Below are 15,227 nucleotides of genomic sequence, written 5' to 3'. Positions count from 1 at the left end.
AGACTTTACTACATTTCTTTGTCAATAATGTGTTCCATGGAAAAGGTTTTTTTTGCAATGATATGAAGCATACCAGTCTGTGTATTTTCTGAATGCATTGAGATAAAACTGAAAGTGCTGAAGGATTTGAAAAGTGAGAAAATGAATAAAAAATAGGCACAAGATCTATAGAAAGCTGGAGAGACAGAGCAGGTCTATGATCATGAGAAAGAGGGGAGAAATGTAAATTAGGGTGACCATATTTTGATTTCCAAAAAAGAGAACACTTGGCCCAGCCATGAAGAACTTTAATAATGAATGGTAAAATAAAAAAAATGTCATATAGGTTTTTACAAGTCAACAAGTGCAAAAAAAGAGGACGGTTGGTCACCCTAATGTAAATGGCATGTTCATTGTCATACATATGTCCTATGCAGAGGGAGATGGATTGCCACTGTTTTCTCCATCACTGATTTCTTAATACTAACATGCTTCAAGATGAACAATCCAATTAGTGTGAATAAGGACCTTTTTATTACAAGAGAGAATCGTATTGTATTTACAAGTTTAATCAAAGCAGCCATGAAAATTGTGTCATAACCAGGTTAATTATGTTTTCCTTACAATGCCACCTTCTCTCTAGACCACTACTGAAGGTTTAATTAAATGCTGTCACTCATATATCTACATTACTGGTGGTTGGCTTAGTAGAGATTTAAAGCAGGCTTAGAATAAGACCCATAGGAAGAGCAGTCAAAGAAAACAGACATCTGTGATCAGGATAGTAGTTATCACCTAGAGACTTAATTTTCTCACTGACATTTGGTGTGGGACCTGATAATTAACTGGCCTGATCATTTGCTAGTTATGCATTATGTGTGTGTGTACAAGGTTGCAGATTGCTTAAAAGCCAGCAACAAACTATGCCACATTTCTTCAGTCCACAGGTCATTTGTTTCCAATACTAACTATTTTTTACGCACACGAAACATGGAGGGAATGTTGCTCTATCTGCTGTGAACAATAGCCCAGATCTTCCAAGAATTTAGACCTCTGGGCACACTTTGGCTTTAAGGGAGTGTTTGGCTGAAGACCATGGAGCTGCCTGCATCGCCTCACACAGTGCCATACATACAGATTTCCCTCTGGACTGGGCTACTGCAGGTGGAAGGTTGGTAACAGTGAGAGGGAATGATGCCTGTTCTCCCCCCATGTGTTTCCTAGGAGGAGTGAAAAGGATCTGGGGCACAAGACTGTAGAGCTGGAAGAGGAACAAGGCAAATATACGTACCCAGTCAGGAACATAGGTACTCAGGGTAAAAAGCAGGAGAGCGTGGATAATGTGGAGTGGCAGGCACAGCAGAACTAAAAGGGAGAGGGAGAGGGCCAGGGAGCGGGCCAAGCAGGAGTCATGTTTTGGGGGATCTGCATGACTAAAAGGAGTCTTCCTCTGCTTCATGCATAGCAGGTCAATGTAAATGGCCAGGAGGCAAAGCAAGGGGAGGATAAATGCCGTCATCCCGTGAACATAGACCAAGAATTGGGGACTGAGAATAGTGTCAGGAGCACAGAGTGTCCAGTGGCTGCTGTGAATCTCAGCATAGGTAAAGTTGCTCATGTCCTCCACATAAAATTTTGACAAGAAGCCTCCGTATGGAAGGTACTTCCCAATGACTTTGACGTCATACTTAGGGGGTGGGGAAGAGGTAAGATGGGGTAAAGAAGTTGTCCAGTTACCATCCAACTCAAGACCCACTGTGCCTGGGTCCGTACTGCTCGTGCTGGCGTTGAGGACATCTGTGCCAATGAACTGAGCAAAGGAGGAGAGAACAGAGGCCACCCAGCACAACAGAACTACACCCAGAGTTCGCTGACGAGTGACCACTGTGGAGTATCTGGCATCCAAAGACATGAAAAACAACAACAACAACAACATATTAGCGTGGAGTTAATATTGAGACTCAATAGTACTTGAAGCTATCATAAGAAATTAGGACATCACCAAGATGATTGTTCCTAACTGACACCTGTCTACCACCAACTCCAAAAATACAAAATGGCACGCCGTACATCTTTGAAGAAAGTATTTTCAGTCTAAAAGGAATTTCTGATTTTCCATTCAAGTCCGAATTTGTGGGTCACTGTCAATCAAACATCTAAGAGCCTTGGAGCCTATTGATATTTACTCACCATCACTCACATCGCATCACAAGCAGTTCGCAATAAGAACATCTTTATGAGCACTGAACAAACAGATTGTTTTACTACATACAAAGGTGTGCCTTGACTTATTTTTTTTCCTTTTGCACTTATATTGATTTCTTTCTTTCATTTTTGCTAAATGCATACTTACAAATCTTGGTTGACTCTTGCCACCCACATATTCACCCTTTCCCACACATATACAAAAATGTATTAAACCACTCTTTTCATTTTTGAAGTTTTATTTTACTTTGAAAAGGAGTCTTATATAAGAAGTGTCTCCTTTTGTCTATTTTTTGTTGTGTAATTGTGTGTGTGTGTGTGTGTGTGTGTGTGTGTGTGTGTGTGTCTGCTTAAACTTTGAAACTGAAATTGAAAACTTGTGTCCATTTTCCTCTACTGATCAAACTGTTACGCTCACCTGTCTGCCAAACGATGGTATAGGTGGGTGTCCAGGGTAAGCAGTACCAACAGGAACATTGTAAACTGCCTGACCATCAAAGGGCAACACACAAGGGTTATGCAGGTGTACAAACACTGGGGGCTTCGCAGGTTGAGTAACACGTTCAGAGGGACTCCCGCTGCACCTCCTATGGCTCCGACGCAACCCAGACACAGTCGAAGACAGCACGAAACACTCCTAGGCTGGGGCCTGGCAATCTGGGATCCGTCTTGGACATCAGCCATCGTGCCCTTGCTGGTGACTGCCATGCAAAGCCGCATGCTCACCACAATTATAGATAAAGATAACATGCACTGGCATAGGGAATACAGCCACGTAAACTCCATGTCTGAGGACAATTTTTAAGAAAAGAGACAAAGAGACAAAAATTTATCTTTTTACAATTTTGAAAACAAAACAAAACACTGATGATAATGATGTGGGCAAACATAAATTCAAGAAAATACATATTGATGCTTTCTATGCAAATAAAACCTCCTACTCTACTTGTCACCTCTGCCCTGTGTTCCCATGTGGTTCTTGGAGCCAAGACGGCTCCTGGAGCATCGCTTTGACTTGAATTGTCAAAGTGATGGTCAAACACACAGAGAAAGACAAAGAATAGAGGGAAAATAAATGAGAAAGGAGTGACAACGGATGGAGGAAATTGTACGGTTAAGCAGTGGATTGTGGGTCAGAATACAAAAAACACTCAGCAGAGGGAGAAAAGTACAGTTGTAGAAGGATTTAGAATGTGTTAGGGGGCAGAGAAGCAGGCAGAAAGGGAGTAGATATTTTGATAGGTATTGGAGAGCTGTAAACGTGTCTGGAGAGTGAAAAGGTCAGGCCAGACCAGACTTGACAGAACTTCTCCATGTAGGATGTGAGCACCATGCAAACACATGACAACAAGCACCAAGCTGGGTGGCAACATACAGTTACACGCTATGTTTTCTCATACCTTGTTCCAATGTTTAAAGCACCTCTTTTCTCCCTCTGGCCCACCATATTTCATTCACAGTCAGACACACACTTCTTGAAACACAAACAGTGCTAGACATTTATGCGTAAATACATAGACAGCAACACTCAGTTACACAAGTGTGCAGTGCCAGTGCCTGATGAGTAATTTTCAGCAAATGTATTCAGACATGATTGACAGCTAATTTTAGTGCATTTTCAAACAATAGTCTCCCAGAAAGCAGAGTAAATGAATATTGAAATAGCAGATTTGCTGCCTCAATGTGCCACCTGTCCATTCTATGTAATTAGTTTGACCTTTCTGAAACATTTGGTGTTAGTCCTCACTTCCATAATAATCATGACTGGCTAAAATAACCTCTTTATAACACTTCATAATCACTTTACACAGTTGTCTCCTGTCTTACTACTTGAAGGGGCTCAGCAAAATTGATTTACTGAAGTAATTAATGGAGTTCAAATCCACCTTGTGTGAGTTTTCAATTCAAATTGGTAGCTGGACACTCCCAGCGTAATGAATTGCCTTAATTAATCAATTAAGCTCTTTGAAAGTACATAGGGCCAAACTTTTCATCATGGCCACAGTCAATTTGACAGAGTTGAGAAATCATTGGGTGCCAAAGAGGTGAATTAGATTAAAAAGGTACAGTTACCTGTTGTGAAGCCCCTGCGATGATGAGCTCTAACCTATCTTTGGTTATGACTTGGCTTGCTTTTTTATTCCGCTCAAGGATCTCTATCTCTCCCTCTCACCTCTCAGTCTAACTGTCTGCCCCCACTGACAGCATAAACCTGATTCATAAACCTCTGCTTATCAACCTACCTTCTATCTCTCCCTTGTCTCTGCAAACATATCAATTGTGTCAATGTTGGAGCATGGCTGCCCTTTCCATCTGATTTGTGCAAAGGGCAACACATTCTCTTCCAGCCAGGGAACTATGTAAATAAGGTACCCATACACACACACACACACACACACACATATATATACATTTATTATGTTATATATGTAGTTTTCTCCAGATTTTTTAAAATAAAGAGTAAAACACTATGCAATTCTTAACAGCTTGCTGTTCTGATGTAGCAGTTTACACTATCTATCTATAGACACGAAAACAAATATGCAGGCAGAAGTGTATTGATGTCTATATGCACCTTTAAGAAAGTCTCTCTTGCCCCTATATATATAATTAGAAACAAACAAACAAGCAAAATACAAGAAATCAAACTGTAAGATTGACATTTAGGTCCTTACCCTCCAACTGTCTGTCTCAAAAGGGCCAAGCATTACGGGAAGAGCAGTTACTGACAAATCAATAACTGATGTAAACATACTAACTATTGGCTGCTGCCATTTTAAATGCAGCCGTTAAATGTGAAAGTGGAGATCTCTATGAGAGAAAAATGAAAACAAGCGGATTTTTTTTTGATAGAAACAGATGAAAATAAATTACGAAAAACCGATTAAATACTATGTAAAGTACAACTTGTAGCACTAGTATGCAATTTCCCTAACCCTAATCTGTTTATGTAGATGATACTAAAATAGCCTAAATGACGAACAAAAGAGAGTCGAAAACGGATAGATGGATTAGATTGGGACGGTCGACACTTGTGATGAGCGGCATCGCTGGAAAAAACAACGCGCTGGTCTCGCGTTAAAAAACGAGATGTGCCCGTTCTATCATGGGTTGGAAACCCCGTTCCACCCTCTTCCCTTCGCTGTCCACAAGCAAGGTAACGCCGCATTTTACACTCCTCGCTTATTTAGCAATAAATGTATTCAAAATTCAAACAATTGTTCTTCAAACGTGGTCTGTTAAAGTATAAAGTACAGATAATTACAGTGGTTAGGCTTTACACGAGGTATTTTGGCGTGTTAATAAGTTTTTGCGAGAATTTTATTTGAATGTTGCGCTCATATCATATCTGCTAGTAATGGCTGCCCCCATGCTACCTCGTTGAGGCCTGCTTGAGAATGGCTAGTTGTACTGATTTGCTTTTGTGTTCTGTGCTATAATATATGAATATTCATATTACGAGAAGTGATATCGTGTATCGGTTGGGCAGATGTTTTTTATTTGTCGATTTTTAGGTCGTAAGGATAACAATTGAAAACGAAGTGTGGTTGAGTGTATGGTCAGTTAGCGCACATGAAGCTAAAACACCGGGTGAAACGTGCAATTTTACCAAGAGTCGTGCACATGTATCCTGTCCAATTTGTCTTGCTGCATAGCATTATTTAGTATTTGTTTTCTTGATGCATTTTAATAATTAACCTAAGCTCCGTATTCTTTGAAGCTAATTGGGATTGATGTTTAAGAGTTCTCCTGGTTTGAGGCGGTGAGCAGCGAATTCTTAGAGCAATTATGAGAGATGTTTGTCTGGTGTGTGGCTTTTTTGGTAGATAAACGTTAGTTTGTGTGTATTTATTCATATTTTAATCGCATTCAGATGCCAGGTGTCACAGTGAAAGACGTTAACCAGCAGGAGTTTGTCCGTGCCCTGGCGGCCTTCCTGAAGAAGTGAGTTTTATTTTCTCCTTCACATATTCAAAGCTTGTTAATATATTTTATATAGTATGCTCCACTGAGTAGCTTTACTTTTCATTGAACATATTTTTAATCAAATTTTGTGACGCTGTTTAACTTAACAGATGCTAATGGCCCACTCGAACAAATTATTGATATAGTCCTCTGATGTACTTCATACTGATGTACCTTTTCTGTTACCAGGTCAGGAAAACTGAAGGTGCCTGACTGGGTGGACCTTGTCAAGCTGGGTAAGCACAAGGAGCTGGCCCCCAGTGATGAGAACTGGTTCTACATCAGAGCTGGTAAGTTTTTTAATTACTAAGGTTTTCAAAAGTTCTCCCGAGACTTATTACAGCTTCAGGCTTGTATTACCACAAGATGTTTCCATTTACATGTTTAAATGGTGCTTTGAGATGGGACAATTTTACATGCAAATGTGCTTTTAATTAGTAAAAGGTCTTTGAATGCAACAGACTATACATGCTGATCATTTTAAATTGTTTCCAAATTTATAACCATTGACACAGTAAGCCCACTTTATCAAAAACGTAATATTCACATTGTACAATGCTTAGTGTTTCACGTTTTAAATATTATATGACAACACTGTCATCTCTCATGCTTCCGCAGCATCCACTGTTCGCCACCTTTACCTCCGTGGTGGTGCTGGTGTTGGCTCCATGACCAAGATCTATGGCAGTCGCAAGAGGAACGGCGTGTGCCCTGCCCACTATAGTGTTGGATCAAAGAATGTGGCTCGCAAGGTGCTGCAGGCTCTTGAGTTGCTCAAGATGATTGAGAAGGATCCCAATGGGTAAGTGCCGGTTCTTACTGTTTTTATTGGTTGGAACTTAAAAGCGGTTTTTTTTTTTGGTTTGTTTGTTTGTTTGTTTTTCTTCATACACTTCAGCCCCAGACCTTTCTAAATATTAGACACAGAAAGCTGTGAATGCAAAAACGCTGTCTGATAGACTTACCAGTACGTGTGATGTCTGAATATATGTGACACAAGGAATCCTTTGGTGAGCAAGTCACCATAATATGGCCTGCCTCCTGGTTGCCCTACCAAGAAAGCATGGTATGGGGCATCTCTTCTTTCATGTGTGGAAATCACCTAACGTTTAGAGCCAGTCAAGAAAGCTGATTGCATGTATAAGTTGGCATGTGCATGATGCTTAGAGATGGGTGAAATAATTGACTCACTGAGGAATAGTTTTTATATTTTATACATCTGATTTTATTTGCAAATTGTAATCAGCTTTTGATGGAATGAAAAGGGCCCAACTTGGCTGCCAGGGCACGGTGGAGCACTAGGTCAATGAACACAGTATACATATTGATATTAAAGTTAACCTTAATAAAATTCAAGTATTTTAGTCAAGTTTGGAAAGGGATCTATTTTCATGCACATAATATGGAAGTTCAAGGCTTACCTGAACATGCTCTCAGCCTAGTGATACAGGACAAGAGATATCGAGTCGCAAGGCTAACAGTGCCCGTGTCAATCATCTTTTTTCTGTTGTGTCCAGAAGGGGTTTCAAGAGCACTCGCATTCAGTTAGTGAGTGTAAGTGTAGCTTGAACTGTCAAAGCTTTAAAATGCATGTGTCTCTAGTTGTCCATTATACGTATGTTTACTTGGAGTTGCTGGGTAGCCTAAGTGTTAAGTTCTGCAATGCTATTGATGAAGCGTGTCCCCTTAATGCTGTGCAGTAAGGTTTGGTTGGAATGGAGCATGCTGACCAACCTTAAGTGAACTGCTTTAGTTAATAACTCCCACCCCCAGCACCATTATCCAATATTACACTACATCTCTGTTCAAATATTTAAAATGTTGACTCAGTATTAACGTAATTTGGTCATTAAACATTTTTAAATTCTCTACAATTGTTTCTTGTTTTTAGTCACAGTACATTACTTGAACTCCACAGTACAGTTTCATAATGTGTATTTCCACTAAAAACTTGGTCTTTAGTTGGGGATATTAAAAAGATATTAATTTGTACCTCTAGACTCTGCATACCAATATTAGTGGACGTCATGGTAAATGGACTTACAAAGCTGTACGCCACCTTTAATTGATTATTCGTAGCACTCATTCACACAGTCATACAGTCTTTTTATTTATTTGCTTTGTAACCATCGCAGATACATGCACACTGCGATGGATGCCTTTGAGGATAACTCGGGGCTCAGTAGTTTGCCTAAGTATACTTTGGCACATGGCTAGAGGAGTCAGGGATTGATCTAATGACCTTTGGATTGGTAGATGACCAACGCTACCAGATGAGTCATGGCTCTCCACACAAAACCTCAGCTCACACACAGTAAGCAATTGGCTGCAGCATTGGAGTATGAAGCTTAAATCCCCCAAGTAGCATACTTTTGCACAGCTTTCTATTGCTGATAAAACATGGAGATGCCAGCTAACTGACAGTTGATATTTTGATACTTGGTGAGCTCAAGAAAATGCCACAATATTGTTTTGAATAGATTTTTTTTTTCTTGTTTTATGTTATGGGTAACATGGGCACAGTGGTACACACCTACGCCAATGCCTCTACACATGCTGTTACTCATTCTTGCAAAACTTAGTAACAGTGTCTCAGATTTCTGTTTATTGCTTTTGCTGATGTGAAATGGGCCAGCTTATGTGATGTGGATAACTGAAATCTGTAAATGCATAAGGTAGAAATCATTTTTTGAGACTGCAGTAAAGATTTAATCGCTCTGTAACAACAGGGCTAATTGATTGGCTTGGGATAGAAGTGAGCAAGAAAATTAAGTTCTGTGGAGAAAAATTGTTCAGTGGCTTCTTCACTGTAATGCTGTGGTTAGTGTGGCATAAACTCATTATTGTAGTGTTAAGCATTTTTTCTAGCGGTGAATGGTATTCTGTTGTATCAGCTAATTTCTGCTTTTTCTTGCTTTCTTTTTTTAAAATCAGTGGTCGCAGACTGACTTCCCAGGGAACCAGAGATCTGGACAGAATTGCTGGCCAGGTGAGAAACTCATTGTGTTTTAAATAAATAAATAAATCACCAAACTGTCTAAATGCTAAGAAGTTTGCATACACTTAACAATAACTCAACTGATTTAAATGATCCTAATAAAACTTTATTCAGAGATGGCGTCGTGGTCTTTACCTTCTTATATGGTACAGTGGAGGCTTGACATATTCAAGGGGTCTAAAACCTATGCAAACGGAAAATCATTAGGTCTGCACAAAACCTAGAGAGGGGCATAAATGGGTTGTAGCTAAATATTCTGAGGACAATTAAGTATCTAAAATGGACAAACTAATTTGCTAATGTTAAGTAATATTAATGCTCTTGGTTACAATGTCCAGTGCAGCATTTCCCCTCAATAAATTAAGACCGTACACATAGATTGGGAGATGGACTAATGGTCCTTAATGATCTCAGATAATATAATTTGCACTGTATCTGTCACTAATCAGTACACCAATTATTGTGTTTGTGATGTTTTAACATGACAAGCTGTCTGCTGTTAAACACCATGACCATGTCTCCCTTTCTCTGCCACCTTTTTGCTGTGTTTTGTTAAACTGTTCAACTCAGTTGTATGCGTTGTATCAGGCATTCAATTGTTTTTATTTAATTTTTTTACGATACATGTAGTGTTTTTTGGCTTGAATGTGTATCAAATTGTCATCTTCCAGCTGGATGAAATCATTTACTAAATATATTCAGGTGCTCTGCAAGTTGAACATTAAGTGGCAGCAGCTAGTGAGAGAGTATTGCTAAAATGCTGCAGTTATTATAGGTATTCGACTTGATGTTTTCAGTTTAAGAAGATCCTGCTGAACTCCTGATGGCTTTTTGTTTTGTTTTTTGTATGTCCACACTTTTGTGCAGAAGCTACAGCTTTGCAGGCTGTTTTGTTGTAGCTGTTTTCTGTCACCTGGGGGCAGTGTCACAACCAATGGGTCTTTGGGCAACTCTCTTGTGCTGCTGTTGGTTCGGCAGCAAACCGCAGAGAAGGGCAGTTGTAACGTATAAAGAGTTAAAATGAAACTGAGTCAAGAACCAGTGTCCACTTTCATAGCCACCTTCTGCTGTTATCCTCCTTTTTTGATTTTTCACATATATATTTGTGGTATGGCTTTTCCGTTTTCTGGTCCAACTCTCAACCAGTCAGCACTTGCCTTACTCAGAGGATTATCCATTTTGAGGCCCATGCTATTGGGCTTTTGCAGTATGGCAGGTAGTTTTCAAATACCTGTGCAGATTGACATAAATGTAGTACTGTAAAATAGGCTTAACACAATGAAAGTAAGTATCATTAATGGTTGAGAATGTTTACACATAGTAAACCAAAGAAAAGCATCTAAATTGAGATGGGTAGGTTTTGATTATTTGTAGAGACATTTGTGTAACATGCAAAAGAATCCCCAGTTTGAGACAAGGAGGGGAGACGCATCCCTTTGGGAGTTGATTCAGGAAGGAAATCCAAATCGACTATGCGGAGGTACCTACGGGTGACCACTTGTAAACAAAGGTGCAGCTATTTATAGAAGTACGATTCTGCACTCTTGAGATCAATTTCACTTAACTGTGTATTTTATAATGAAAGATGTCAACCATGTGCAAGTCTGAAAATGGCGTGCCTAGTGAGCATACCCCTTTGAGACAACTTTGGTGTCTCTTGTAGGGAATGAGTCTCAGCTGCAAATGTAAAAAGCTGCAGCCACTGAAGTATAATCTGAAAGTGATCTGTAGGTACTGAAATCAGATGTAAAATGTTTGTCACAAAACACATTTTGATAGTAACCTGTTATGTACCAAGCTTCAATATTAAGCCCATGCTTAAAATCACATGGTATCTAACATGCTACACTATGATATGTCAGCCAGCTCTAGTTCCAGCCTGATGGAATTGGTAGAAAAGAAGCGGACCACCACCAGGCTCCCCAGCTGTTAAATGTCATCACGACCTCATGCTGGCCAGGCAAAGGTTGTTTCCTGTGACTGATATTGTATGATGCTCTCTGTCATTTTATGTGACGTTCTGACAGACTCAGGGTGGTGCCTTAAGAGTGTGTGATCACCACAGAAATATCATCCTCTGCTTTGATGCGACACCTTGTCTGTTGTGGGAGTACATTGCCCCCATCACTTTGGCATGCAAGGTTTTTTTTTTTAAAGCACTTGTCCTTGGGCAAATTTTTTTTCCCTCTGCCAGCCAGTTGAGTTATGTGTCTTGTGTGGCACACTCCTGGAATTGTTTGTTAGCCTTCGCTAAAAAACAAATCACACTTGGGCCTTGTCAAAAATCAAGAGAGAGTCAGCAATGTTGTGATAATCCAAGGGTAAAAGGGGTAAACATGAGGAGGGAATTTCATGCTTGGCAAGTCCGCCGTATGGCACCAGTTTTCTCCTTGTTTATCCATGCTAATGAGCAGTATGCAGATGAGCAGACCTGGGCTGGGCCCTGCCTGCTGCACAAAAACTGGCAGGAAGCTTGTTGGTGTGGCTCCCCTACCACCTCTAGAATCTCTTGTGTGTGTTGTACTTTCTGATGACTTTTTATGTGAGAGAGGCTTTTCCCTGGCAAGTGAGGTTTCTGCCATGTATTATCAGACTATTCATGGTGGGTTTTGGCAGCAGCAGTAACAGTTTCTCTTCCAGACTGTGTTTGCTCTCAAGTCCCTGTGAAATTACATTTTTGATAGCATCTTGCTCCCTCAAGTTGTGGACTGACTAACGCACTGGAGTGACATTTAAAAATAAATGAATTAAATGTGTATTTTCATTTGATTGCTGTAGAATAAAATTTAAATAGTTGAGATCATCTTCTTCATCCATGGCAGCCTAATGAATTGATTAAATACCCCCCACTAACACTGCTGGTAATTTTATTCTGAATTGAAGGGATGTTTTCAAAGGTGTGAGATTTTCATTTGATGCAGGATGTCACTCCTGGATATATCTCATGTTTTCTCTCTCTTTTCTCCACAGGTTGCAGCTGCAAACAAGAAATCTGTTTAATAAATCTTTTTTGGAAAAGTCAAATTGTGTCTTGTGATTTTTGACTTGCATGAACAATTAGTTTGAACCCATTCAGTGTCTTCAAGCTAATGAACTGGAATGAGAACTGCTGATAAGCCCGTTTCCCTGAATATTATGAACCACGCTTTCTAAAAGAAGGGAAGTCTTTGTAGTAATTCATCCCTAGCTGATGTCTGGCACTCTGGTCTAAATGCCATTTTGTCTAAAGGGCAGTGAATGACCATTGGTCGTGGGCTCTGTTCAGATCCTGATATCCTCTTGCTACCAAAAGCTTGATGACTGGGTGCTGTTTCATCAGGCAGTTTGAAAAGGCTTCCGGGGAGCTGATCCATCACTAAGCCAATACAGCTTCTCATCACTGGCCAGACACTCTGCTGTCACATTGCCCCTTTTCCCATCCGTATTAATCTTTTGTTTTTGCCACTTTGTTCATCTATCAGATGTGCTTTGTACAAATTGATCACTGATACCATGACAACCGCTGGAAATGGTTCACTTAACAAAGGCAGATGATTACATTTCCATAAGGAACCTAGTTAACATTTCAGTTGTAAAGAATGATGTCATGGTTTAACAGCCTCATTCAGGGCCCACAGTGCCATCTACAGATTAAAACTAAATTTAATAAGAATGCTTGACAATTTTAGCAGAATGGGGAAAATATCGGACATGTTTTTCATATGACTGCCACCCCAGACGCAAAACTTGGGAAAACTAACCATGAGGTATTTATATGAAGGATATGTGATCTATATTTTAAGTAAACCAATTCATGCTTGCTTAACTTGATGTTTTAAAAGGCAAATTGTCTCAATCCCAATCTAAAGCAGTTATATAAGTGTGTATATATGAAAAATGTATTCAAAATACATCTGCAGTTGAATGTTCTGTTGCATAAAAATGAAGGCAGACCAGCAGCATCCTGGGTCACATGCGTAATTTGTCAGTGACACTAAAATCCTGCAGAGGGTGCCAAAGTCAATAGAATCTGTCTATACATATAGTTTGAATTAATAGGCCATGAGGTGATTTTTATAAGTATTAAGTGTTAAAGCATTAGTTATTTTCAAATAAATACAAAAACGGCCTCATTCAGATCCAGAGGTGCAGTAATATAGTTACATTTCAGTATCCTATTAAATTTGAAATTGGTTTATTAGTTTTTAGTGTTCGTTATTTTCTGCAGCCACGAGTTTCCCCAAAGTAATTAAACTAGAACGTTATACAAAACTTCTCAAATGTTTATTACAACAGCTTCAGGATGTAATATTCAGGCAAGTAACTGAAAATCATCGCATCTGCATTTTAATTTTCATGCTTTAATCTCATTTCATGTCTCCGCAAGGCTTGGGGCAACAAAAAATTACAAGCACAACCAAATGAAGAGTGTGTGGGTCGTTAGTCACGGTGTAGCGCAGTACACATCTATGTCCTCTTTTTGAGAATATAGATTTATTTCATATCAATTATGTCTGTATTTAAAGGAGGAAAAACATACTGGAGGCTTTGTGTGCTCGCACAGCTGAGCTCATGTACACAGCCTGCTGTGTGTGTTTGAGTGAGCTTATAGATGGCCCTGTGTTTGAAAGATAGCTTGTTGTTGATCCATGGACAGTAAGCCTGCTGTGTTTGCCAGTCTATCATCCACTGTATCTGTGTGTACTGTCCACACTGCAGCACACACAAAGCATTGTGTGTCGCTCCATCCAACCGACTGTGTTTTTCTCATCTTTTCATAATGCCATTCATAATAAGCAGTCTCCATCAATTACTCAGTGCTTTTCTTGAGAAATATTAATCATTTCATACACCTATCCCACTGTCTCTGTCATCCCCTCCATCTCCCTGTCCCCTGTCCACCCCCTCCCTCCTGTTTTTATTTGAAGACCAGCTGTTCCTGAACACCTGAACCCATCATCTCTTCCTCCCCTTTTCATGATCCCGCTTTTTGTTCTACCCTGCAATTTAGAAGATGGGAGAGGCTCAACATGTCCTTGAGTGGTAGAGAGAAATGTATGGAATCTATCTGAGGACATCTTATGTTTGTTCACTTGTTACTGTTCCTGTGTGTGCGTGCTTGTTCGTGTATGTGTAGTGCCTGCAACCACATTTGGCGATGTGTGCCTCTCTCCCCAAACAATTTCAGCTGCCGTCAGTCAACTTGTTTGTGCAACAATTTTTCATTGTGTGCAATGTCATTATCAGCAGGCTTCACTATGGCAATTACTGCTGTGGAACAATTACCATTTTAACAAATGCACAACCAAGTGGATTCTTGAGCCTTGTGTGTGTGTTTGTGTGGAGGTGGCTGCACCTACTTGCGCTCCCAATTCTTTGGCAGCTCGGCTTGATCACACTGAGAATGGATGCAGACCTGCCTCTCACCTCTGCGGGGTTGGAAACAGCCGATAACTAAGAAATGAATCCTCTGCACAAGTCTTTCCAAAATAGAACAGCTATCAGGAGAGCTCCTGCACATACACATGTACACACACATTGTCAGCGCACAGCTCTATGCCCTGTGGCATGTTTTCCCCAGAATACAAGACATTCCTCTGAATTTTTCCCAGCATTCCTATCTCCTCCATAATAGTTTTCTTGGGAAAGTTGACCCAGATGCTGCTGGATTGGTTAAGATAACAACTTTTTTCCATTTATCTCATAAACCACACAGATTTATTCGTTTTTATGGAGTTAAAATTCACAGTCTCATGCAGGCTTTGTATGCGTGTTTGAGGTTGTTTCACTTTCATTTATTTATTTTCTGGGAGCTGAGATATTCTTTCATTCTCGTTGCTTACATCTTGATGTTTTAATGCTGTGTTATTGATTGATTTATATCTTACTATAAATTCCACTGGTTAAAGAAGCACAGCAGGTTGGGTGCAGAGTGTGTTCATGTGCTGTGGTGAGGGTCAGGCCTCGTCTGCAAGAGCTTGTTTATAGAAATTAGTCTGAGGCCAAAAGGTCAGTGTTGTTTTGGTGAAGAGATGAGCTGCTGCCCTGTGTGTTACAAATCCGTGAGTAAGAAAACTCCTGAGCTATAAGAAGACTGGTT

The 15,227-nt window shown here is 40.0% G+C and overlaps 2 protein-coding genes across 2 annotated transcripts; one reads left to right on the top strand and one right to left on the bottom strand.

The window, feature by feature from the left end:
* Positions 1-279: 279 nt before the first annotated feature.
* On the bottom strand, positions 280-3,490 carry LOC146378023 (adenosine receptor A1). Its single transcript, XM_084943636.1, has 2 exons — positions 2,603-3,490; positions 280-1,874 (listed from the first exon to the last, which is right to left on the bottom strand). The coding sequence occupies exons 1-2, from the start codon at positions 2,968-2,970 to the stop codon at positions 1,025-1,027; spliced, it is 1,218 nt and encodes a 405-aa protein (XP_084799762.1). The 5' UTR covers positions 2,971-3,490; the 3' UTR covers positions 280-1,024.
* A 1,785-nt stretch (positions 3,491-5,275) lies between these two features.
* On the top strand, positions 5,276-12,172 carry rps19 (ribosomal protein S19). The gene is made up of 6 exons (XM_084944274.1): positions 5,276-5,341; positions 6,059-6,129; positions 6,340-6,440; positions 6,769-6,952; positions 9,085-9,139; positions 12,119-12,172. The coding sequence occupies exons 1-6, from the start codon at positions 5,291-5,293 to the stop codon at positions 12,146-12,148; spliced, it is 492 nt and encodes a 163-aa protein (XP_084800400.1). The 5' UTR covers positions 5,276-5,290; the 3' UTR covers positions 12,149-12,172.
* Positions 12,173-15,227: the final 3,055 nt, after the last annotated feature.

This window comes from Perissodus microlepis, chromosome 11, assembly GCF_051167445.1.
Source record: "Perissodus microlepis isolate ML-2025 ecotype Zambia chromosome 11, ASM5116744v1, whole genome shotgun sequence".
Classification (NCBI taxonomy): domain Eukaryota; kingdom Metazoa; phylum Chordata; class Actinopteri; order Cichliformes; family Cichlidae; genus Perissodus; species Perissodus microlepis.
Note: the sequence above shows the minus strand (reverse complement) of the source record. Positions and strands in the feature narration are given on the sequence as shown.